Source organism: the organism of the source record quoted next, unplaced genomic scaffold, assembly GCF_019419815.1.
Source record: "Pyrus x bretschneideri cultivar Hongxiangsu unplaced genomic scaffold, Pyrus_bretschneideri_v1 Contig94, whole genome shotgun sequence".
Classification (NCBI taxonomy): domain Eukaryota; kingdom Viridiplantae; phylum Streptophyta; class Magnoliopsida; order Rosales; family Rosaceae; genus Pyrus; species Pyrus x bretschneideri.
The window spans coordinates 686,164-711,324 of NW_025999836.1; the positions used below are offsets into that span (position 1 = coordinate 686,164).

General features: G+C 34.2%; 3 protein-coding genes across 3 annotated transcripts; all 3 read right to left on the reverse strand.

Annotated features, from left to right (window-relative positions):
- Positions 1-3,477: 3,477 nt before the first annotated feature.
- Positions 3,478-6,094, reverse strand: LOC103948810 (peroxidase 21). The gene is made up of 5 exons (XM_009359876.3): positions 5,988-6,094; positions 5,579-5,727; positions 5,284-5,472; positions 4,729-4,894; positions 3,478-3,968 (listed from the first exon to the last, which is right to left on the reverse strand). Exons 1-5 carry the CDS (start codon positions 6,067-6,069, stop codon positions 3,562-3,564), a joined length of 993 nt encoding a protein of 330 aa, XP_009358151.2. The 5' UTR covers positions 6,070-6,094; the 3' UTR covers positions 3,478-3,561.
- A 10,525-nt stretch (positions 6,095-16,619) lies between these two features.
- Positions 16,620-18,000, reverse strand: LOC103948809. Its single transcript, XM_009359875.3, has 2 exons — positions 17,582-18,000; positions 16,620-17,361 (listed from the first exon to the last, which is right to left on the reverse strand). The coding sequence occupies exons 1-2, from the start codon at positions 17,852-17,854 to the stop codon at positions 16,750-16,752; spliced, it is 885 nt and encodes a 294-aa protein (XP_009358150.2). The 5' UTR covers positions 17,855-18,000; the 3' UTR covers positions 16,620-16,749.
- A 507-nt stretch (positions 18,001-18,507) lies between these two features.
- On the reverse strand, positions 18,508-23,237 carry LOC103948871 (MLO-like protein 3). The gene is made up of 14 exons (XM_048576945.1): positions 23,022-23,237; positions 22,868-22,925; positions 22,490-22,767; positions 22,296-22,412; positions 22,137-22,197; positions 20,717-20,805; positions 20,537-20,611; positions 20,314-20,452; positions 19,897-19,937; positions 19,642-19,815; positions 19,529-19,564; positions 19,316-19,383; positions 19,152-19,212; positions 18,508-19,048 (listed from the first exon to the last, which is right to left on the reverse strand). The coding sequence occupies exons 1-14, from the start codon at positions 23,142-23,144 to the stop codon at positions 18,731-18,733; spliced, it is 1,638 nt and encodes a 545-aa protein (XP_048432902.1). The 5' UTR covers positions 23,145-23,237; the 3' UTR covers positions 18,508-18,730.
- Positions 23,238-25,161: the final 1,924 nt, after the last annotated feature.

Sequence of the window (25,161 nt, forward strand, 5' to 3'; positions counted from 1 at the left end):
TATGAGTTTAACCCAAAACTCATTTATGGGGCAAATTTAGACCAGGATTCTCCTTAGGTTAGTGGGGCTAACCCACCATATATGTGTATTTTTTTTAATTTTATATTTATAAATTCATTGAATTCAACGGTTAAGATCTAATAAGATCAAATCTAACAGTAAAAAAAAGATTCAACTATCCAAATTTAAATCCAACGATTAAGGTAATTAAAAAAAAAATCTTTTATGTGTTTCATATTCTTTCATAGTGTTCCACAAGTTTCATGGTGTCGGTTTAGTGATTTTTCAATATTTATCGGAATCTAAATATTTTTAGGTTAAAATGTTTATAAAATTAATTTATGGTAGTCTACATTTTTTTTTTATTTTATAAAGTTTAAGAAAAAAAAATTGTTCTAAATTCATTCTTTAATAATCTCAGGCTAAAAATTTAACCTAAAATGGTTGGAGGAAAAAAACAGTTTCTAGGTTAAAAATTTTAAGTTTTGACCGAAAAGTTGGAGATGATCTAAAGAAATGTGAAATTCAAGAAAATCAAACCAGCAAAAGGTGAAATTATAGTAAATATCTAAGGGCATAATGGGTAAGAAAAATTGATTCTGATTCCTCCATACTCCCGGAATTGGATTACCACCTTGAATCAAGGAGTCCAATTAGGGTGGGTCCCACCTCTCTTTTTATTCCCCCAAGTTTAAAAAACAAAAGTATATCCAATAATCGGAATCCAACTCTGCATTTTGATTCCAATTAGGGTTTGTAAACACGCCAATGGGGTTCGGCACGCAAACAGTCAAACCATTATTGAAATGCACAACAAAAGGTATACCTTATCTTCATGTTTTAGAATCCAAGGTCGAGGACATTCCTTCATTGACCAAAATCGCTCAAGTCAAGAGTCAGAAATGCATTTCATCACATCCACCACATTTAAGACACTCGTCTGACTAAACTCGGTAGCAAGATGACATGCACACATCAACAATCAACCACAAAATAACGTAGTTAGCTTTTTAGTTACTCAACTTGCATGCTACATAGGTTGTTTAATTTTTAGAGTCAACCGTTACTATCATCTACCAACGAAAGGGTTTGAAATTAATATGCGTCGTGTGTATAAGGAGACATGGGACCCATAGTTAGGTGCAGTCTTTGGAGATGCATGAGACGTCTAATCATTTTAAGCTCTATATGGAGTCTATAGACTGATCTGGGTTGTTCGATTGGAAAGAAAAGCTAGGTCGATTGTCTAAGCCTTCTACGCGAGAATAAGTAGTGGGGGAAGACATTGATGCTGTGGCAGCTTGACTTTAAGAGAATTTGAGTGCCTTTCACTTTTTAACCTTAGCTTTGAGAATGATTTGTGTAATAAGGATATTATTGTTACAACAACATCTCGTATTAATAATGTAAGAACATGGGCGTACATATCTTTGTATATTATTGATGGAAGACGTATTGTTCTCGTAATTTTCTGCCCCTTGTTTTACTACTTCAGCTGTTGTGCTAGTTCCCGAGTTCACATACATGCTCGTGTGCATGCGCATGCATAGCTCAAGAAATTTCTAATTCTGATCAATCTCTTAATTAGTGATATTTTACGCGACATCGTTTTCCTTCATTGCTAATAATTAAGTCAAACACATAATCATTCTTGCTTGTTCATGAAGATGATGAATACATGAAACTTTTTGTTATTGTTCCTCCAATATCATATTGAGCGTGGCCTAACATTACTAATTATACTGCAAGTCTGGTGTTGTTACAATGTAATGAATTATAAGTGTCATAAACCTAGACAAAAATCATACCATATATACCATATAATAAGAATAATCATGTACAATCATGTATGGATAAAAAAAATACTGATAAAAATATTAAAAAAAGAAAGATAGAACCAAAAATGTCGACTAATAAATATTTATATTTACTTAAGGGGAATTGTTATTAGCACTCCAAAAATCTCATTTTACACTCCAAACTTTCTATATTAGGAAAGAAAAATAACTTGTGAGGAGTGTAGAATGAGATTGTTAGAGTACCAATAACACTTCTCTACTTAAACCACTTTTCAAAGATGGATAATCTATATGTTATTTTATATGGGAAATCAAAATATATATGTACTATTGAAGGATAAATTTTTTTTTCTTTCTTCAAATGATCTGATTGGTAGGTTGTGATCAATATAATATGTTAAACTACGGACATGACAAAATTAAACATCAAAGTTGTATTTCTAATTTGTTGTCAATTAGTTGTATTACTAATTAAATACAAATAGTCGGAAACATAGCCATCGTATATGACTTGATGGTTTGACTAGTTTTCTCTTTCTTTGTTTTCTTTAACAAAGGAACTTTATGTGGCCATGACAATTTTTAGTAAAGTAATCAATAACACTATAGAAGATTATATAAAAATTTGGCAGCATTTTTCATAAAGAAAAATGTTAGAGAGATCATTTTTTTTTAAATCATATTTTGTATATACTAAATTATGTGGCGGTTAATGGCTTTATTCCATTTTTAATGATTTAAAGAATAAATCAAACTATCAGCCGTCACGTCAAGTGGTCTACAAATATGATCTAAAAAATAATTTCTTTAAAATCACCCTTTTGTAATGATAATGAAATGTTAACCACGCTTTGTACCCCTCTACTTTCGAGTAGATAACGTTTTGGTGCATGTCTTTTAAAAAAAGTTACGGAATCTTACACTTCTAGCCCCTATGTTGGAGTAATTGTTAAGTTAATTTTGTTTTGGGTTGTTTTATTGACATCCCACATATTTTTAGTTACACTCAGTTACCGAAAACACTTAACATCTCCTTTTAAATTAAAAATTATCTTAATACATCTCACATAATTCTCATACTACCCTTACACCCCATGCTCTTCACATACACTCCACATCAAACTCGTATTCATCTTCACAAACTTTGTTGCCTACATCATGCACAGAAGTACAAGACCTCGAATCAAGTACGAAACAAAAGTTTCATCTAGGTTTCTTTTCAATTTCGATGTCAGTAACCTATATAATTCTTCAATTTTTCTTTGGGTTGAAATGGGTTTTCATTCAAGAAAAGACAAAAGGGCACACACCTCACCCGAAGAGAGGGCAAAGGGTTCTAGGTCTGCTGCTTATTGTTATATATTCAACTGTTGCTTGTTATTTTTTTAGGACGAATGATGCGTATTCAATTTAGAGGTTTTAGGTCATGTATGCATATATATTGAAGTGACGGAGTTTCACATTGAGCTAAACGAATTTGAATTTTAAAAAAGGTAATGCTAGGTTGATCAAATTTTTAAACCAAATTTGCAAATTAAATGATATGGTTATTGATGAATGAGTTATTACTTAATTATTAATTGACGTGCTTATTTCTTATTGGTGACATATTATTTAGTTTAAAAATATGGTTTTCCTAGCATTATCCTTTCCAAAAGAAGAAACACAGTTGGTTATTCCATTACCATATACCAAAGAGAGAAAATCAAAAGTTGATAATTTATTTTACATATATTGAGAGACATGCAACCAATAGTCTCAACTAACTTGCATTCACATATCGGCAATCCTTTCTAACTTCTCCTTGGTCTCCAGTAAGCGGGTTGTTCTCAGACAAAAGAAGGGCAGCCCTAGAAAACTGCTCGCTGAAGTAGTCGTTATCGGCGGCCATCTTTTCCACAAAGGGCAATGTACCTGGGTCAGAAGCTAGTTCTTGGTCGACGGTGAGCAGACCCTTGTGGCTTAGCAGGTTCTTGTAATAATAGTTGTCGAGAAGCATGGGTGTTTCACGGTCGTTCCTTGCGTAGAGAACTGCTTTTGGGTCTGGGGTTGGATTTGGGCACCGACCTTTGAGGTATTCGGCATGGTCAGGGTCTAGGGTTGGATCCACGGTTGGGTAGAGCCTCCCTACCAGGTTCACACAGTGGACTCGACCCACAGAGTGAGCTCCTGCATAGAAAATCAAATTGCCATCCTTAAATAAGGGGTTTTTTTTTTTTTTTTTTCCATGAAAATTGAGTGTTGCACTTATTTGCCGTATTATTATACTTATTTTGTTATGGACTTGCTTTGGTTATTATATTCAAGAAGTATTTTTATTTTTGGTCTGATATTCAACTAGTATACGATTGTTTGTGTTTGGCTTGTTCGGTTGAGGATTTACCATTTGATCAAGAATAATCTTTAAGGACCCAACTCATGTCGTAACTTTTTCAAATCTCAACCGATGTGATAGTATTTCGTTGTTTATAGATTTACGGATTTCATTTATAAATGATGGACATGCTATCACATCACTTGGTCCTAAAAACTTTGAAATAGTTGGTGCAATTTTGTAATCTAATCCAATAGATAGTAATTAACTATTAAGTTTAATTTTGTACAATATATGATATGGACCTGATGACTGATTTATTCGTTTGGTATAGATATGGAGCTCCCTAGTTTTTGTCTTGTATAATAAGATCGAAATTAGCTGACCCTTAAGCTATTTTCATTACAAAGCATGAGGATACAGAGTAACACCGCCTCTCTAGACTTCTTGTTCTTCAGGATAAGAGATTTGTTTATTTGTTTATTGTGAAATTATTAGAACGAGATTTTGTTTCGACATTTTTTGTTTTTTGGTTGAATTATTAAACTGTTAGCAAACATTTATTCAAATACATGACATATTCAAGAGTTGATGTCAAAGATAATGGAAATTTACCTAAAATGGCCACTGTTCCTTCGGCATCGATGCCGATGGACTGAAAGCGAGAAAGCACTGAAGATATGGAATCATTGTGATTAGGAATAAACTCTTCCACCACACTTGCATAACTCTCCTTGCTGTCCTTCCTTCCCGTCTTCATCTCAATGCGTGGCCCTCCTAACTGCAATTAAACTTTCTTAAGTAACGAATCTAAACGAGACAAAAAGCCTAACCCCGCAAAGAAAAACTAATTAATATCGAACATGAAGAAAGTCATCTGAAATGATAATTTAATTTTCTAACATACTTTTTTTATTGCAAAGATCATAAAGAGATTTCGATAGAGGAGATAATTGAAGCAAATAAATGGCATGTAATATTAAAGTTTTCTGAGTCATGATCAACAAATCCATGGTTACTTATTTTTGTATTTGATATATCAAAGTTTGAGGTAAAAACTTCAAAAGTACATCCATTCAATCTCCAATCTTGATATCAAATCCAAAGGCGGTGACTTTGAATCTTTAGTCACGTGGTGACGAAGAGAACGAAACTCACTATGATACATACCATGACAATGCCATCTCTTGCAGAAAGAGCAACAACATCAGCACAAGAAACTGTGGAAGGGCATTCGTCCTCAAGGGCCTTTTTTATTGTGTTTACGTACTTGAAATTTCTCATCCCGAAGCTCCTCCCCGATGCCTTCTCTGACTCTGTGCCATTCACACTCTCTAGCAATAGAGATGCATCACATCCCTGCATGCCACAAATTAATGTTAATTAACTAATGAAAATTTTGAATGTGATCTCTGTTGCTAAATTAATTAGTACTCAAAAGTCAAAGGAAGACAACTCATCATACCTGAACGATGCAATCGTGAAAGAGATTTCTTAACCACGAAACGGCTGTGTTCCCATGTTCATAGTATAGCTTGGTGACCTCTTGCTTGATGATTTCTTCAGCTTTTGGGCAACTATTGGAGTAATAGTTAAGTTGGAGCTCACTTTTACCTATGTCAATGTCAAAATACACAACATGGTCAACTTAACGAACTTTACAGTTTCTCATTATATATAAACTCCTACACAAGGAAAAAAACCATCTCGATGTTCAACACGCTCTATTTAATCAATAGTGATTGACAAACTCTATTTAATCAGGTACGTATTGATAGATTAAAATGACGTACATAGAGGATAATTATATTTTTCACATGCATGTATAGGTAGAATCCACAAATAAATGTAAAACGTATGGTGAAAATATGTACCAAACTGAAATTGCAAGAGCAATGGAAACAACAAAAACATCGAGAAGCTTGAGAAAGCGTGGTGCTTATAGAAGGCCATCATGCTTAGCAGTTCTAGCTCTTCCTTTGCTTCTTGCTTGTGTGATCTATGTGAGCTATGTGTTGGCCTTTATATTGGAATTGTGGGATGTGCTAGGTAGTAGGATTGGATCAAAATGGAAATCCTAGAATTAAGCCTCTCTCCACCGAGCCACTATCTTTGACGTTTTCACATTATGTCTCACGCGTGAAGGTTCCACTAAAACCAAATAATATAATCTGAAATTTAACAATAGAAAATAATTAAATTTTGTGGTCCATGAATAATACCAACTTATTGGTTTTCTATGATGCCAGAATTATATATGGACTGTGATGAAATATATATATATATATATAAAATCATGCAATCACATAACACAAGAAATTTACGTGATTCGTGTTTTACCTTAATGGTGAAGAGTAAAAGAGGTTTCGCAACACGGAAGTGTTGAATTACAAAGAAGCAAAGTTCAAGAAAAGTATTAAATATAGAGGTGTGTAATCTCATCTCTATAAATAATGATGTATAAAGGCTCAACTCTATATATTGAAGTGTTTTTTTATCTTTGCTTCTAGTGATGGTTACGATCTTCTTCGCAATAAACGTAATGTTTGTGATTGGGCAAATGTTATTTGGTGGCATTTCATAGCCTCACAATTATCTATTTGACTTGACCATTTTTTCATGATAAAATTCTCACTGAGAGGTCGCACTTCAACAACGTGGCCAGGTTTTTTTTTTTTTTTTTGGCATCCATTCGTCGTTCATGTCATGCTTCTAAGGAATCTGTGCTCATCTTTTCTTCCGACGTTCGGTATCTAAGCAACTTTAGATGTGGTTCACCGGTCAATTTGGTACTTGTTTGCCCTCTTGATTCCTTGCCACTACTTTGGAACGCTTTTGTGCGTAAGCTGTTTTCTTGTCAATTGCATAATCTTTGGATTTTTGTCAGTCTATTTACTGTTTATACTATTTGGAATGCATGCAATAGTCTATCTTTGAAGATCGGCCAATCTCTTTTCATCACCTTTGTATGACTACTGCTTCTTGGATTATTCGTGCTGGCAAGGTTATCCTTGGATACTCACATGGTTTGGGTTTTCGTATTCTCTCTTCTTTGGGTATTCAACTTATCTTTCGAAAAGCTGCAATTATATGTGTTGTGCCTTTGGTCTCCTCCTTGGTTTTCTTGGATTAAGCTTGACACTAATGGTTTGGGTGAAGAAAATCCTAGTCCTGTTGCTTGTAGAGGAGCTTTCAAAGATTTTTTCATGGTCGATTTCTTAGTGGTTATTGTCAAGGTATTGACCATCACAATTCAATTTTTGCAGAACTATTTATTGTTATTATTAGCGTAGAATTGGCTTATCAATGTGGTTGGCATGGTCTTTGGTTGAAAATTTATTTAAAGATTTTGTTTTTTCAGACCATCTCAAACTCTTGGGTTAGCCCACCAAAATTTAGGTTTAAGGCCTAGTTTGGTATTGTTTTTTTTTCACCAAAAACTACTTCACTTTAAAGTTAAGCAGAAAGAAGAGTGTTTGGTAAAAAAATAAAATATATTGATTATTTTAAAAACAATGGCCTCTGACTAGCATCTTTTAAAAGCAGCATGTAGGTTGCTTTTAAAAACAGTTTTTAAACAATGACATTATTTACCCCTTATAGACACTGCTTTTCATACTCACAACACTTTTAAAAATACAGTTTATCAAACGTTCAACTACTTTATTTTGGAGTTGATTATTCTTGAAGCACAGCAAAAGCAATTTATTAAAAAAGCACATAAATTCCAAATTGGCCCTTAAACTAACCCAATCCTTCTCCAATGGCTGAGTCTAAAATAAGTTGTGGGTTAAAACCTAAAATTTGGGCAAATTTAAATTTTTAAATACATTAAATCCCACGGTTGAGATCAAATATGAACAAATCTAACAATAAAAAAAGATCTAATGGCCCAAAATTAAATTTAATAGCTAAAACAATTAAAAAATTATTTAAACCATAATTCATAAAAAAAATTATTTATGGGTTAAAATTTTTAGATTTTAACTTAAGGGTTAGAGATGGTCTTAGAGGGGTTAAGGCTTGACATCTGCCCTCTTTACTTGTTTTTTTTTTTTTTTTTTTTTTTGAAGAGGGGTAAGGTTTATGTCCCCCTTCTTCTTCTTTTGTATTTGTTCACTTTATTTTATTTTATTTATTACGAGGGGGTAAGATCTATATTTCCCTGACTAGATGTAACTTTTCTTCTTTCTAATTTAATAACATTTCTCTTGTAATGTCGAAATTTCCTTAAAAAAATGTACAAATTAAGGATTTCAATACAAAGCCAAATACTAAACAGAAAACTAAATTCAGTTACACGGAGAAAAAAGCAAAAGCAATTAGGTTTCCAAATCAATCTTGGAGTCTTAAACCGGTTGTGCTGCTGTCGTGGCAGGTGGATCTGTTGAAGAAGAACTAGGTTTATCTAGTTTATCCTTTTGCCTTTTAGCTAAAGGAGGGAGAAAGTTCATACCATTGTAGGAATAGTTCTCTGCAAAGCTTAGAGTAAAAATTGTAGGGATATAAGTATGATCGAGATTACTTTTTTTTTTATTTATTTATTTTTTAACTTTCTTATTCTCTCTTGTGATATTCTACTATGCAACATTTTGTGAGTCAAATATGAGATTTCTGACTTATAGTCAATAGAAATACAACTATCCTACAGTGTTTGTTGATGCCTAAAATATTCCAATTATGTTAGGGTTGGATTTTGGTTTAGGTTTTTTTTAATAAGGGTTGGGTTGGGTCATCTTTATTTTAATTTTCATACAAGTGATAATAGAGAAGGGAAATTGAACACAGGATTTCGAGACAAGGCTAAATGTTGGAATGGATTGGAATTTGTTAATGCCTCTAAAATGCCTAGTTCTTAAACTGTACTGAATGGATTATATGTACGAGGAATACAAAGGAAGTCTCTATATGAAATAATGTCTCGTAATAAAATTCTTTTCCAAGTTATAAACCCGATACCCCAAAAAATAATATAAAACAAGCAATTTAAAAATGACGAAATGTCTTTTAACATTTTCTAATAAATGGAATACTGTGCATACGTAGATAGATAGTAGAGATACAACAAATGAGTTAAATTGCCGTTCAAGGACTCAAAACTAATTATTAAATAGATAATGGACGAGATGGGATAATGGCAGATCTGATAATGTAGCTTGTAAGATTCGCAGAGAATTATGTCAAACACTTGAAGGTGTTCTGATAATTTTGTTTATTTATTTCTATTTCTGAAATTTATATATCGTAGAGTTTTCAACGCGCATTTGCGTGTATTTAAAGAAAATTGAATTGGTGGATTTCTAAGTTGAAGCATGGCAATGTTTAGTGGATTAGGTTCGTTCTAAGCCACTAAATATTTTAAGGCGCTAATAGATTAATGGCCAGCATTCATAATAGATAGATTAGTGGGTTGGAATCCTATTTACAATTGAAAACATAATTTTAATCCATATTGCACTAGTTGAGGATTCCATTTAAGAAACAAAGAGTTGCAAGAGGCGTCTACATGGGTAATATACTTCACTAACTAATTCTTCGATATGGAGGAAGATTCGCACAAACAACAAAGAGAATATAACCCGTAAAAATTCATGTCTCAAACAATTAACTGTTTACAAACGTTTAGGTACTCGTTCAATGTATAAGATTGAGGTTTTGAATTTTTTTTTTTTTAAAGGAGTTTACATGTTCAATTCATGGGACATGTATAGTATCTCATTAAAGGAGTCAAGTCTATAGACATCCAGATGAACTGAAACAAGATTATACACCATAGGCACCCCAACTTCTGCAAAAGTAAAAACTGACACAAATCAACTTCCACTACAATTATTGACCATTACCAACCAAACAAATTCACCGTTCAAAACACTGTTTAAAATTTTTTCCACTAGGGGTTTTCAAGTCCCCTTTATATAAAATTTTGTGGTTCATTTCTCATTAACTTGACCTCAATCCTTTGAGATTTGAAAATTCCTCGGTTAAACATAATATATATATATATATGTATGTATGTATGTATATCTATAAATGAATGAAAGTATATTGAAGTTATCATGATCTAAATCAACATACCAATTGTAAGTGTGGATACAGATTTCAACCCGAGTTGCATTGGTGAAATGCCACCTATTGAACAAGAAACATCATTAGCCTAATTCATAACACCCGAAAAAATGGGATGGTGTCCAATGAGGCTTTGATGCCTAAGTCAGAGAATAATTTGAAGAAACTATAATAGAGAAAGCATATTTTTACTTTTGTTGGAGACAATGAAAGTAGGGGTGGGCAAACGGGTATAGGAATAGCGGGTTGGGGCGGGTAATCAAGGTTCGAGGCATGTATGAGCTGGTTCCGATTTTTACATAAGAGAAATAGGGTGGGCTGAGTCCAAATGTATAGAAAATTAGGGCCCCGTACCGACACGTTTGTAATTACTCAGTATACCCATTTTTTCTGCCTTATATTGGCTCTCCCAACCATGGAAACTTTCAGCTTTTCAGCTTCCTCAAGTACTGGCACGGCGGTGGCCTACTTGCTGCCACCCCTGTTCCTAATAGCATATACACGGTTGGTTCTGCTAACATGTGCACCACCACCACCACAATCCTCACCGCAGTCACCCAAAACAACGACGAAGGCAGTGACAGCGACAACGACGGGCCTTTCTTCGACTTAGAGTTTGCAGTCCCTGACGAAAGCGAAGCGACTACTCAAAACCACCACGAGGAAGCTCGACAAGAAGATGATTACGATGAGGATGTCTGACAAGAAGACGATAACGGCAGCGACGACGAGAAGTCTGATGACAATGAGGATGGAGATGGGGAGTTTAACTTCACCATCTCTTCCGGGTCGAGGCAGGATAGAACATACGACCCGAATCTGACTCTCTCTCTCCCTCGACAACACCACCTATTCCGTGTTTTGACCTTGGCTCCCTCAATGGCACCACCTATTCCTCATTCTCTTCTCCCTCCCACCCTCGGATCGATTGTGCCGATTACTTTGAGATCTTTGCTGAACTAATCTGGATGGAGCCTCGTGGACTCGCAGGAGCAATCTGGAACCATGGAATGTTTTGGATCTGTATCAAAACCAAATAATAAAAAAAAGTAATTAGACCCGTGGATTTGCTCCAAACCGATTCGTTTGAAACGGACCGGGTTAGGTCTAGTTCCCAAACTCAAAATCCCTCTACCCGGTCCCACATACTCCATTATTGTTTAAAATGAGTAAGGTTCGGTTCCTCCAAAATTAGGCCTAGCCTGGTCCGCGCCCAGCCCTAAATGAAAGTGAATATTTTGTTTTTGAATAAAAATGATACCTTGCTTGGTGTTGCTTTATTTAATATTGATATGTGGCAAATCAATTATCTTATGTGAATGAATGTTTTGATGGTAATTATGTTGGTTTCAAAAGGTTGCTCACTTCTGAAAATTCCTCAATGCTTTCGCATAAAAGGTTGAGGCACATCTCTTAAAGGAAGAATCATCGCTTTAACAAAGAAAAACATGTTGCTACAACTTAATTTAAGTAATTTTAAAGAAAACTTACAAATGCTAGAAAAATAGGGTTTAAGAGGAGTCAAAATCACCTTGCAATTATTCACACTTACATTTGTAGTCCTTTCCCAAATAAAACAATATGTGGTAACTCTTATTTTGTCACTTTCATTGACGATTTTCATGGTTTGGATATGTTTATCTGATATCATACTTTAGTTTTGGAATGTTTTAAAATCTTTCAATTGGAAGTAAAAAAACAACGTGATAAATATATACAAATTGTAGATTAGATAGGGGTGATAAGTACTTGGCAGGTACATAGAAGTCAGAAAACAAAAGGGACCATTTGCAATTTATCTTGAACAAAATGGAATAATTTCTCAATAACAACCCCAGAAACTCAACACCAATTTGAAGTTGCAGAGAGAATAAATAGGACTTTGAAAGACATGATTCGATCCGTGTTTGCACATTCACCATTATTTATTTTCTTATAGGTGAAGTTTTGAAAATAGTCAACTCTATCATCAATAAAGTGCCAAGTAAGTCAGTGCAAGTTATTCCTTTTGAAGCATAGATTGGTAAAAAAACCTAGTTTCTACCATTTTCATGAGTGAGGATGTAAAGTTGAAGCTAGGTTTTACAATTCAAATGAAAGAAACTGGATCCAAGCACAAGAAGTTGCAGATTCATAGGCTATTGAGAGAAGTCTAAGGTATTTAAACTCTATTTTCCTCACTCTCATTCAAGAATAAGACACATAATGAAAAATTCATTAAGGAGTTGAAAGAAATCTCGACAATCTCATTCATTCTAGTATTTGAAGAAGTCGGTGATAATGACAAATTACTTGCTCCACAAGAAATCACTAGTAGATTGCCAATAATTCTACGGTCATTTGCTGAACTTGATTCTCAAATGGAGGATGTAGAAAATGTGGTATTACTTGTTGATGTCATCCATACAAATGAAGCAGCTCCCATTAATCTTCCAATTGAGACAAATGAGGCAGATGGTATGAATCCAGACAACAACATTGAAGTGACCAACAAATATGAGAAAATCACAAAGAACGCATAAATCTGTAATTTCTTTAGAATACTTGTGTTATTTGCAAAAAAACTGAATACAATATTGGCGATGAATATGATTATGCAACTTACACTCAAGCTGTCAATAGTACTCATTCAGATTTATGGCATAAAGTAATTCCATGAAGAAAAATGGAGTTTGGACTCTTGTATCTAATACGTCAGCTACTGCAAAACCCATTGGTTGCCGGTGAATTTTTAAAACTAAAGGGGACTCATAAGGCAACATAGAGAAACGCAAAGCTAGACTTATGGCCATGAGCTTTACATAGCGGGAAGGAATCAATTACAATGAAACATTTTCACTTGTCTCCACTAAACATTCCACGAGGAATATAGTGGCTCATACTGTTCAGTTCAATTTGGAACTTCATCAAATGGATGTAAAACGGCTTTCTTCAATAGACAATTAGAAGAAGAGATATTCATGCAACAACCACCAAAATTTGTTTAAAGGGAGGAGTCTATGGTCTGCAAATTTAACAAGTCTATCTATGGACTATAACAAGCATCTAGGCAATGAATTAAGAAGTTTGATCAAATAATGGCATGCTTCTGATTTTGAAGAAAATAAAGTGGATGAGTACATTTATCTCAAGGCCATTGGGTCCAAATTAATAATTTTAGTTTAATGTGTTGATGATATCTTACTAGCTAGTTCAGACATGAGCTTATTACAGTCATCAAAGAGAATGTTGACTAGTGGTTATGGTTTTGATATGAAATACTTAGAGGAAGCTCATTATGTTTTTGGGACTGAGATTAAAAGAGATCGATCCAAGATAAGTTCTTGGTCTGTCTCAAAAGAGCCACATTAACAGAATCACTAAAGGTTCAACATGCAAAATTGTTCAAGCGGAGAATTACAGGTTGGCAAAGGAGACAAGATGAGCAATGAACAAAGCCTCAAGAATGAACTTGAGAAAGAAAATATGAAGGACAAACCTTATGCATCATTAGTAGGCAACCTAATGTATGCTCATATATGTACAGGACCAGACATAGCCATTTCAATGAGTGCTAGGAAGGTTTCAAGCAAATCTTGGTACAACACATTGGGTTGCAGCTAAAAATGTCTTGAGTTATGTTAAGAGAACCATGGACTTCATGTTAACTTACAGTTGTGTAAATGATTGAAAATCAATCAATGGTTATATTTTTCTGCTAGATGGAGGAACAGTTTCATGAAAAAGTGCGAAACAGAATTTACATTGCTTATTCGATAATGAAAGTTGAGTTATTGGCTGTTGTGCAACAACTAAACAGGTCACTTGGATCAAAAACTTAGTGAAGTGTTTGAGAGTGGGTGACAATATTGAAAAACATTTGAAGATAAATTGTGATGATAAAGCATTAGTATTCTTTTCAAGAAACAATAAAGTCTTTGGCAAGTCAACTAATGGACATATAGTGTTTGAACGAATTAAGAGGGAATTTTTGACATTCAACATATTGGCACAATCTCATGATAGCGGATCCCTTGAGAAAAGCTTTAATAGTGAGAGTGTTAAAAAAACATGTCTTCCGTATGGGACTCGGAGAAACTTTTGATTCAATTAATGAGTAGGAGTGAACACTCAGTTGTTTAAACCATCTCTCTGTTAATTTGTGACTTTTTTAGTTGATGAGTCGAATTTATACTATATATTATTCCCTATTCTTGGTATATTTTGGTTATTATTTTGGTGAGATTTTGATGTTTTGCTATGTGTTTTTAATGTAGGACATGCGAACTTGTTTTGAGCATAAAGTAATCAAATGGTGGAATTTTTAAGTGATTCCAATTGGAGCGGGTTCGTGAGTCTGTCAAGAATATTGTGTCAAAATTCCATAATTTTATACCGAAGCATTTGATCATGATGAATTAATTTATGCCCAGCGCAATGCTAACAGATTAGGCTACATAGCTTATTTGCGACTTTTGGGCTTGAAGATGATGGATTTTGGAATTGGGCTATTCTTGGAACTTAAGTTGGTTTGGGCCTGTTTTGGAGCCCTGAAGTCCAGAAACGTGGTTATTTCAATGTTGGGCAGATTTCCTAGTCATAATAGGAATGTAATTCCTAGTTATCCTTTTATTATTTTATTTCCTAGTTTTTAGAAAACCTATTTCTAGGAGGGTTTTAATTTGGAGTAGTATAAATAAGGCTTTTTAGCCACTGGGGAACGAACGCGACATTGAGAGAATTTAGCAAAGCTTTGGAGAATTTCAGACCTTTCACCTACAAGGTGTTTTCATTCTTTTTCTACTTAATGATATTTTCTTTGATTTTTATTATGAATATGCGTAACTAATCCGTTTTGCTAGGGCGAAGCCTTGAGCCTTAGCATGAACGTGTAACTTTTATTTAATTGCTTGTGATTGATTGCATGCATACTTTGAATTATTGATCACTGTTTTAAACTATCTAATTGTCTTAATGCCTGATCACCATTAGGATCTTTAGAAAAGTAATTTGATGCAATTTTGGTCGGAAGGTTCCCTGAAATTGATATTTGCTTCTTGTGATTAATAATTGTAATTTCACTTAAGATGGTTGCATGGTTTTTCAAAGGGTTTTCATAAAGCATAATGAATCTCTCATGTTTAGATTTGATCCGAACGTCCGGATGGATTGCATGTTAGATATACGTTCTATGTTGAAGGTTCCAAGTAGGATCTATACTAGGAAAACCTAACCTTCAAAGTGGCATGTGTAGATCATAAGTAATTGGTAAAAATGCATAGGATTGCTAGGTGATGGTGGAATCCTAGTGCTTTTATAAATTGGTATTTAAAACTCTTTTCTTTTATCATAATTATTTTTAATTAAAATTTGTTTTTAAGGTTATTCAATTCCAAAGTCTCTTTTCTCACTTTTTAATTCTAAATAGTTAATTAGTAATTGTTTTTACATAAATTATTAAAATAGTCCTTGTGGAGAACAACCTTGAATGAGCATCTATACTATAACATCCTTATATTCTTGCAAGTATTTCATGTGATTTTGATCCTATTTGCATAGACGGTAAAAATTAAATCATTAGTTATTTTCAGATTTCGTTTGTTCAATAAGCTTAGTTATTCTCATAAAATTATTTGAGTTTGATTTTGACAGAATTCTCACGTTAAAGAGATTGACATACAACATCAGCTGTATAGTCAGAACATCATAACTTGTCAACAAGAAGGTACTTGTATTAGATGTGCATGTAATCATGGAGTGCAAATACAGTAATGTACACATATATATTATATATATGCATTTAGTTTTCCATGGTTCAGCATTTTACTCAAAGTGACAGGTTGTTAAGAGGAACAATTGCATATTATGAAGGCTCAATCATCACCATGGTTCTTATTATATCAGGGTAATCTTTATTGACATTCAAGGGGAAAAATGTAAAACTCATTATGAACGTCAGTAGACCACCGTCCAACTGACTTACTTGATACTTAAGAGATCCTGGAGCCCTAATTGAGGAGGAATCATGGGGTTAGAATCTCATTTAGTAAGACATATATTCTTTGTTATGGTGGGATACCATTGTGATTTGGTTAGTATCCCTTACCTAAACCATGTATAAAGGTTTTCTTTGCTCTCGCAAATACACGTTCTCAATACAAGCTTTAAGCCTATCCTATAAGTGAGAGCATTCTAGTTTTGCTGAGAGTAGAAGACGCCCTTGTAGCACTAACAGCGCCATGTCGTCTTCAACTGCAGGTAAAGTTTCTTCAGACTCTCTATTCCAATATGCATGTATACATATCTCCATATATATGTATGTTCATATGTGTTTGTCTATATGTTGTAATTTTTTTACCATGTTGATGCTAATAAAAACCTCAGAAGCATAAGATGATTTGTCAACTGGCCAGCCGCCATTTCCATGTTCAAATGACATTAAAAATCAATGTAAGAGACAATGAAAATAAGCCTTTGGCTTTATAAAATTATTTCGACCAAAAAGAGACACTGAAAACAGGTTCTCTGACCCCTTGCTTTTCCACTTCTTTACTACTTTATACAATTACAATCTCTTTTTATACAACTATTCTAGCCCAAAACTTCAGAAGCAACAGTTCTAGCCCAAAACTTCAGATGTTTCTTCATGTCAGCAGCTGCGGAGACTCTCGGCAACCGCAGGTTTAGCAAGGGCGAATCTGGCCGTTTTATAAGCCACGCTTCTGATAAGTAAGGCCTCATCACTTCACCCCCTTTTTCATCATCTTTATCTTCATTAGGTGCTACTTCAATTTCAGCAGAATCATCATTTTTATTCCGTAACTTTTTACTATTAGACACACCAAGTCTCTGCAAGCCAGGTACTAAACTCATCATTCTTGGACTCAAGTGTTCTTTCTTAAACGTGAACCCTAAGTCCATGAACCCCTTAACTTCTTCGAGCTCTAGTTCCCCCAAGCTCCGGCAGCTCATCGATTTCTGAAGCTTTTGCGCCGCTGTGGCAGCCGTTGCATAACCTGGTGATGATCTGGATGATGAGCATGTTCTGTTTTTCCGGGGACGTTTTTGGTGATCAGATGACTGAGACCGAATTAACATTCTGTTGGCCAACATATTTAATCTTGTTGGTCTAGTTTTCTTCTTCTGCACGTTGATGAATTCGTTCGAGTTCATGTCATCCTCCTCTTCATTATTGGAATCATCCTAGTCATTGTTGCAGCATACGAAACATCAGCTAGGCCAAGTGTGTGTAACAAAATCATTACCGGTATTTTTCTTGGAATTAAAGAACTGGAATTGCTCCATCGAATTTTAATTTTAGTCAATTTGTTTTCAATTTGACCAATTCGAAAAACAGACGAAATTAAAATATGGTTAAAATATATACAAGGACAAAAACTGTATTCAATCCTTTGTTTAATACCTGTGGAGTGGTCATTTGTGGTGAATCTGATGAGTTGTCTTCATATAAAAGTGGTGAGAAATCGAATTCTTCATCTGCATGAGGCAAGAAGGAGATGGTGGATGATGGGTAAGTAAAAGAATCTGTGACAATGGAGTCCTGAGATGTTTGATCTTCAATGGTACTACCCTTGGGACTAAATAATGAAATTGGCTCAGAGAAAAGAATGGTTTGGTGAAACCACAGACGATCTATGGCTCCTATAAGACATAAGAAACTGTAGTTATTGGCCATGGCGATGAACAAAAACAAGAAATCTAGAGAGAGAGAGAGAGAGAGAGAGAGAGGGAGGGAGGGAGGGAGGGAGGTGTTGGCAAGAGAAATCTAGAGGTATATAAAGTGGATTTTTGTGGTTGTGATTTGTAGCGAAAGAACAAAAACAAGTGAAAGCAAATGAGTTAGAAGAAGTGGTGGAACCTCTAATAGTCGAAGATGTGGTCAGAAATATTGGGCTCTCTTGACTCCACATATCTTAAAGAGGCAAAATGGCAAATGTGCAGAAATTTGCTAGTGAGATAGTATGTCATGATGGTCAGGATATGCTTTGGAATAATTATTATACACAATATTTTGGTGGCCATATCCATTGTTTTCGGACTCTAATGTTTATCCCTGACTAGACTACAAATGGACGTCCACGAGTCTTGGATTAGCACTGGCTTAAAAAGCTTAAATCATTAGAAAATGAGTCATAACTTTATACACTACTTTACATGCAATTTCATCTTGCACGTCGAGAGGCGGATAGGTGCTAAAAAACAGACAAATAATAGGTGCTAAAAAAACAGACAAATAATAGGTGCAACCTCACCATGGACCGAAATCAAGACTACTTGGAAAGAAGACTCATGAGGTTATATTTATTAGATTATCACTATAGTGTAGACTTGTTAGGTTGAAACCTTGGATTCATTAGTGCATTCCAAATGAATTGGCATCAAGTCTTCTAAATAATAATTCAGTTTCTAAACTATTTTGTATAGAGATATAGTGTAAAGTCAGACCAAATTTGAACCAAACGTGGTAATGGTTTCTCAATTTACAACAAATAGGATAATAGAAGTCTTTTCCTATACTATATATACTGATATTATAGCTTTCTGATTCTATTCAAGTCCCATTATCTCCATTTCTTCCATAAACCCTTGAGCTTCCATCTAGTTCTACTATCTCGTCTTGTACATTCCCTCTGTTAGACAACTGGACACTGCTTTCAGCTGGTTCATCTGGTTTGGAAACCTTTCTTATATAAGAAGGCATTTCTGAAAAGCTATTCCTCACAGAGCTCCAATCTGCGGAGAATGATGTTCGTGCTGATTGCAGAAGTTGATGTTGCTTTCTCCTTCTATTCCTCACTTCAGCATGCCATTGCTTTAAAATGTCTGCCATGTTATGTTCCATTATCTTACCCCTGAATTGTGAACCCATCTGTGTATATATATATAAACAAAATTACTTCAGATATGAAAAATTAGGTTTTTTTGATCAGGATATAGCTATAAGAACAACACTTCAGATCAATGTACTTCACCTGTGTGACAAGTGCATAGAGAGGAAGAGTGATGTAGCTGCAGAGGACTTGAGTAGTCACCCTAAAAATCAAAGGAATTAATATGCAATCAACTAATAACAATTTCAAGTAAATAGAATAATTTTGAACTCTGATCATAATTAAAAAAATCTAGGTAGTCTTACGCTAAGGAAATTCTCGTAACAATGCTCACTGTGAGCTCGTGGTAGCAAGATTTGAAGCCGAATTGGATCTAATAGCAAGGAGAGAATTAAAACCACAAGTATATTGTTTGTCATACGTTGTTTAAAATTTCTTTGTTTTTTTTAGAGCGAATAGCTAATCTCATCTAATCCTTTTCTATTTATATAAAAATACATGTGGGAAAGAGCACTCACCGTAACCCAAATGAAGAAAGCGAACTCAAATGCATTCTACAAGGTCCAAAGAAAGTAAAATCAGTTCAATTAATGTTACACAATGAAATCTTAGGAAAGTTAAGAGGGCATACCAAAAATAGAGTATAATGTAGCAGCAGCAAGACAAATCTAGGTTTCCTGAACCAGAAGAAATCATCGTTTACTCGCACAAGTGGTGTTCCAACGATCACACTGTTCTGCTCTTTAATTTGAAGAGCCATTTTCGCAACGACATACTCAAGTTTGGCTCCTAGAACCAGAACGGCCTAAAAAGAAAAGCCAATTATTGTATTTGAACCACATAAGAACTTCAGTACTGCATACATATATACAACGAATGCACTTACCAAGAGTGGAACATAGGATAGCCAGAGATATACATGCCAACCTGGTAAGAGTTCAAACAAATGCCATGAGAATAACACTTCTCAATAATCTCAATCACAACACAAACTAATTACAATTAAGGTTCAATTACACATTGGAGCACTCTAGTTTGCGGCCAGGACAATATGGTCCATGTCATTTAAAAATTAACAAAAACAACATAGGTTATGAATCCTCTTAGCCACTCATTCAGTCTAACCATCAAGTTAACTTTTTTTTTTTTTTTTTTTTTTAATTTTTTTAACGTAGCACTCAGTTGACGGCCTTTGTTGTTTGCATACATAGATGCTTGACTGATAACATGGGAATTAATAATTAAGAACGTTCTCAAAAGAAAGCCTCAGCGGTCTTGATATGGGAAGATAAAGAATTCTTACCATACACATCGACGAGCATAAAAATGGCTACCACAAACCACATTAAAGGGCTGATTGCAACCATGATCTTGAAATCTTCCTCCAACGATCGCTGTATGTATTTTTGGAAATCGAAGCTTTGCCTGCTTGGCAAATGAGCCTGCAGAAAGTTGATCATTAGCAGCAAACTCAATTGATTCCATCAAAACAGTTAGAAAGTTGGACTTGATCTTCATTAAGTTACCGCAATGAAGCCGTGTCGGATGGTGATGTAGTCAACTTTTGCCACTGAATTATAAAATTGCCTGAAAAAACATCTCTGCTCCATATTCACAATTATAATCCAAAACCAAAAGAATTAGAAGTGAACTTATTCTCTGCTGTGTTGTTATCCATATAAGATTAAACAAGTAAAAGCACTCACCATCCACAGATGAAATGATGTTTCCGAACTAGAATTCATGTGCCTTCTTCCAAATGTTGTTTGCCTGGTAAATCTGAACCGGTTGGGATCTGCATGCATGCTAACATCTCAGCAAGAAGCAATGCAAATGTGAAAATGAAAATATAGGCCGATGAAACTATAAAATATTCAATTTGGAGAGCATGCAGATGACTAAACGAGAAGTAACAGTGCTTCGGCAACTGTAAACCTTATAAACCCTTCAACCCTAAACCCTAAACCCAACCGAAAAATAAAGCTCGGTTCGTTTGTTACCTTCTTTTACTAGTGGTAAATCCCACGGGATTAAACAGTGAAACGCAAAACATAAATTGGTTTCACTGCATATGGTCTAGATTGGCTGCATAGTTTGTTGGGATATTTTCAGTCATAGTCTGACTTTTATGATTGAAAACATGCATGAAAGAGAAAATTTTCACTTCCAACGTCTTCGAAAGCTCAGGAAGGTCAAATTAATGTATTTTTCGGAACCAGAATAACTTTCCAATTACAGGTGGCTCAGCAAAAGAAAAAGTTCAAAAAAAATAAAAAAATAAAAAATCACATCATCCAAAAAATAAAGTAAGTAACAAATTTGAGATATTTTTAGGGGATTTAAATATAAACATAGCAGCCTTTTGAAGGCATCATTTTTTAGGAGACTCATTATCTGTCCTCCCATTTCTTATGTTTTTACGTGTTTATGTAGTCACGGTTAAGTCATATTAATATTTTTTATTATTATTATTTTTTATCTTATGATCTCTATAAAAAACAAGATAAAATGTTGATATTATTTAACCGTGATCATACAAAACAAGAAAGTAGAAGAGTGAGAGGACAGAGAATCTGTCTCCCATTTTTCAGGGTCAGTCAGCTCAACTACCAGAAAAAGGAAACCAGGAATACATATAAAAATCAATAAAAAGCATGTTTAGAATCTATGATCAAAATGCCTTTTTCTCTTTATGGTCATGAAATTATGGTCATGGACAGTTGTTTGATAAACTATAATTAATGTGTCTTTTGATGTACTGAACTCGATTTTCTTAGGAAACTTTTTCCAATCAAACCATGCATATTTAGTAATTGGATTACTACAGTTATATCTCTGATAAAAACAAGACATGCTATTCTCAGGATTAAATCTTCTGCACCTAAAATGAATGTGATCTCTCTGGTCTCAATAAGTGTTTGACACATATTCATTATCTTAACTTTTCTTAATTTTGTTGTCATAAAATTTATTATGTGTCAGACATTTATTGGGGCCACAGAGAGGTCACACCCACTTTAGGTGCAGAAGATTTGATCTCGCTATTCTCATTTCAACTTGAAATACCGCATTATTAATCACCTTAACTATCTGCGTTACTAATTAATATCTTAGAATAAGACGTACCATTCTCAACTTGGTACTCCACTGTTCGAGTTTCTTGCTCCCAAGCTTCCCAGCGCCTCATCTATACAAGAAAATAAAAGTATTTAGGTTAATTTGTATGCCTAATCATAATTTAATGGCATTGATAAAGCTGAGAACAATCTTGAAACGAACATATACCTTGGCCCTCCCGAGAGCCATGGTAAGAACACTGTACACAATATGCATAACTGCGAGCACAAAAATAAGTATGTGAAGCTGACGAAGAGCATCTGTCGTCATGAAATGTACTTTTCCCTGCAAAATTTCGTCCAAATTAGTAACAAAGCACCCAAATTAACCGAACTACAGGATCAGAACTATTAATGCATTACCTCACTGCAAGAATCTGCAGCAGTTGCATCCCCCTCCTCTGCAAGTCGCCTATGCACTGATATTTGCCTTAGTATTTCATCATGCAAACTGTTTGAGCCGGTCGAAGTCAAAATCTTATTCACAATCACAAATTTCTCGACGTCGTCTGTTTTTTCGGTTGTTTCCTTTCTGCGACATGGAAGCATGATGTTTCCGAGCTTGGCAGGTATGCAGATTTTAGATATCGAATCTTGGGTTACTGCTAATAAAAGTGACACAAATCCCATAAGCATCAACTCTGCACAACAACAAATAAACCAACTAAACTTTAAGCTGTTAAGCCAATACAATTAAAATCAAATAGTTAAAGAATAATTCATTTGGTTTGACTATTGCACCTGATTTGAGCTTCTCAACCGCGTCTGTCAAGGCTGTTTTTCTACGTCTCTTGAGAAACTGCAACAAATTAGATGTGTCTTAACGTCAAAACTCATAATAAATGTTTTTGAGACATGTCAAATTGTGAATTCGAAATAAGAAAGAAAAACTTACGTTGACAAGGAGATGAATGGAGTGCTCAATGACGAGGGAGGTGAAGATGAAGAAGAAGCAAACGGTGGCGAGTGCCCATGTCGGAGTGTATTCCAGAGAGGCGCCTTTGGAATCACCTGCCATGACGGTCTCAAATCTCTTTTCTTTTTCTTTTTGGTCTTCTATGAGATATTTGTTCTTGTTCTATCCTAATTTCTTCAATAATTTATGGCAGACAATTTCCAGATGAGCGTGACATGAAGAACTCAGACTTTTGGCAACGAAGTTTTGAGAATTGGAAATCGTTCTCTCCCGTTCACACTACGATTCATTTCCCAAAACATGTTATGCAAATTGCACCTATATATGTAATTAAATATGAAACACTGATTATAAAGAAAAGTCTACACAATTAGGCTTGACATCAACCGTCAATAATGTAATGGGAGAGGGAAATTTCAAAGAATTTGATCAACTTGATAAATTGTATACTGCAATTTCCATCAACGCATTAATGAGTTTTTGATGTTCCACCTTTTTTTTTTTTTTTTTTTTTTTATCATTTGACTTTATGAACAATAATTTTTTATCATCGTATTACATAATTATTTTTTAAATAAAAAGTGCGACACCTATAAAAACTTTTCAAACTTCTTAACATATCTATTTTCTATTGGGCATTCTACAATAAAGTTACAAATTCGAAATGTACAAAGTGCATCTTCCAAAGATGATAATATGAGTTTTACGAAATCTCTTCTCCCTTTTTTTTTTTTTTTTTTTTTTTTTTTTTTTTTTTTTTGTCTTTGATTCGTGGAACCCACCTTCTAATATGTAAAAAAAAAAAAAAAAAAAAAAAAATACAAATACATTTTTATTTTCATCTTTTAACGAAGATAAATAATTTACATTTTCCTATTGTAAAGCTATTCGTCCAAAAAAAAAATATTTTCATCTCCGGAAGTGTTCTTATAAATAAGGAAAATAAAAGGGCATATTCATGAGTTTCTTTTTATAGTACGAAAACAAGTAAAGAGTCAACATGCATTTGTGAAAAGAACAACAACATGCATTTGTGAAAAGAACAAGATTATTCATTCTCCATGGCGAGAAAAACTTGTGTGGGGCTTGGCTTGTCATTGGATTTCGTTGAATGGTACTACAATCCACTCAAAACTCGCCACGTGGCAAGTCTTAAATATATTCTTTTATCATTCTTTTATATTTAAAATTTTTATAATTATTTTTATAAGTAATTAATATATTATATATATTAATGTTATGTTTCCTTTTTTATTTCTTTCCCCCTATATTTTTTCTTCCCAAATCCACCCCACACCGCCCCCCCCCAGGCAACTTTGTTTTGCCGTAGATCTTAGGTTTCAGTGCTCTCACCCCTTTCTTTCTTTCCCAGTTTCGTTTCTTTCTTTCTTTTTAAAAAAAAAAAAAAAAAAAAAGGTTCTACACCCACTCCAATTTTATCATGGAAAGCAACTAAGAATTTGTAAGTTTTTTTTCTTTCTTTATACAATAGTTGCTTTGATCATGTGACATGAATAACCCACATATATAGATGTAGTAGGGTTATTTTCTTTTCTTTTAATTGGGGGTTTTTGGGTTCGGATGAGATTTTTTGGATTTTTTATATTTATAATATGAATTAGGGTATCTTCTATGTTTGCTACCTTCTTTATTATGAGTCTTTAATTAATATATTAGTCTAATCTTTGATATTTTTTTTTTCAATTGATAGGTTGCTGCTGAGGCAATGGAGTTTGAAGAAGATCTGAAAATCAGAATGGTGGTGCATTCAGACGTTGAAGCTTACAGATACTTGGTTGCTTTCCATGATAAACTTGGAGTGGGTGCATAACTTTATTTTATTTTATTTAAAGAAAGAAAGAAATGAAATTGGGAAAGAAAGAAAGGGGAGGGAGTCCTATGACCTACGGCAAAACAAAGTGTGGGGGGGGGGATTTGGGAAGAAAAAAAATAAGGGGAAAGAAATAAAAAAGGAAACATAACATTAATATATATAATATATTCATTAGTTAAAAAAATAATTATAAAAATTTTAAATATAAAAGAATGATAAAAGAATATATTTAAGACTTGCCACGTGGGGGAGGGGGATTTGGGAAGAAAAAAAATAGGGGGAAAG

What these genes read in the sequence shown, in the direction of transcription:
- LOC103948810 (XM_009359876.3), bottom strand. Translation starts at nt 6,069, where the DNA reads ATGATGGCCTTCTATAAGCACCACGCTTTCTCAAGCTTCTCGATGTTT. An exon ending in CAAGAGATGGCATTGTCATG is followed by an intron (nt 4,895 to 5,283) that starts GTATGTATCATA and finishes GTTTAATTGCAG; the next exon opens with TTAGGAGGGCCACGCATTGA. An exon ending in AGGAACAGTGGCCATTTTAG is followed by an intron (nt 3,969 to 4,728) that starts GTAAATTTCCAT and finishes TTTTCTATGCAG; the next exon opens with GAGCTCACTCTGTGGGTCGA.
- LOC103948871 (XM_048576945.1), bottom strand. Translation starts at nt 23,144, where the DNA reads ATGGCAGGTGATTCCAAAGGCGCCTCTCTGGAATACACTCCGACATGG. An exon ending in TATGCTCGTCGATGTGTATG is followed by an intron (nt 19,938 to 20,313) that starts GTAAGAATTCTT and finishes AACTCTTACCAG; the next exon opens with GTTGGCATGTATATCTCTGG. An exon ending in TATCCTATGTTCCACTCTTG is followed by an intron (nt 19,816 to 19,896) that starts GTAAGTGCATTC and finishes TTTTCTTTTTAG; the next exon opens with GCCGTTCTGGTTCTAGGAGC.
- LOC103948809 (XM_009359875.3), bottom strand. Translation starts at nt 17,854, where the DNA reads ATGGCCAATAACTACAGTTTCTTATGTCTTATAGGAGCCATAGATCGT. An exon ending in CACAAATGACCACTCCACAG is followed by an intron (nt 17,362 to 17,581) that starts GTATTAAACAAA and finishes AACAATGACTAG; the next exon opens with GATGATTCCAATAATGAAGA.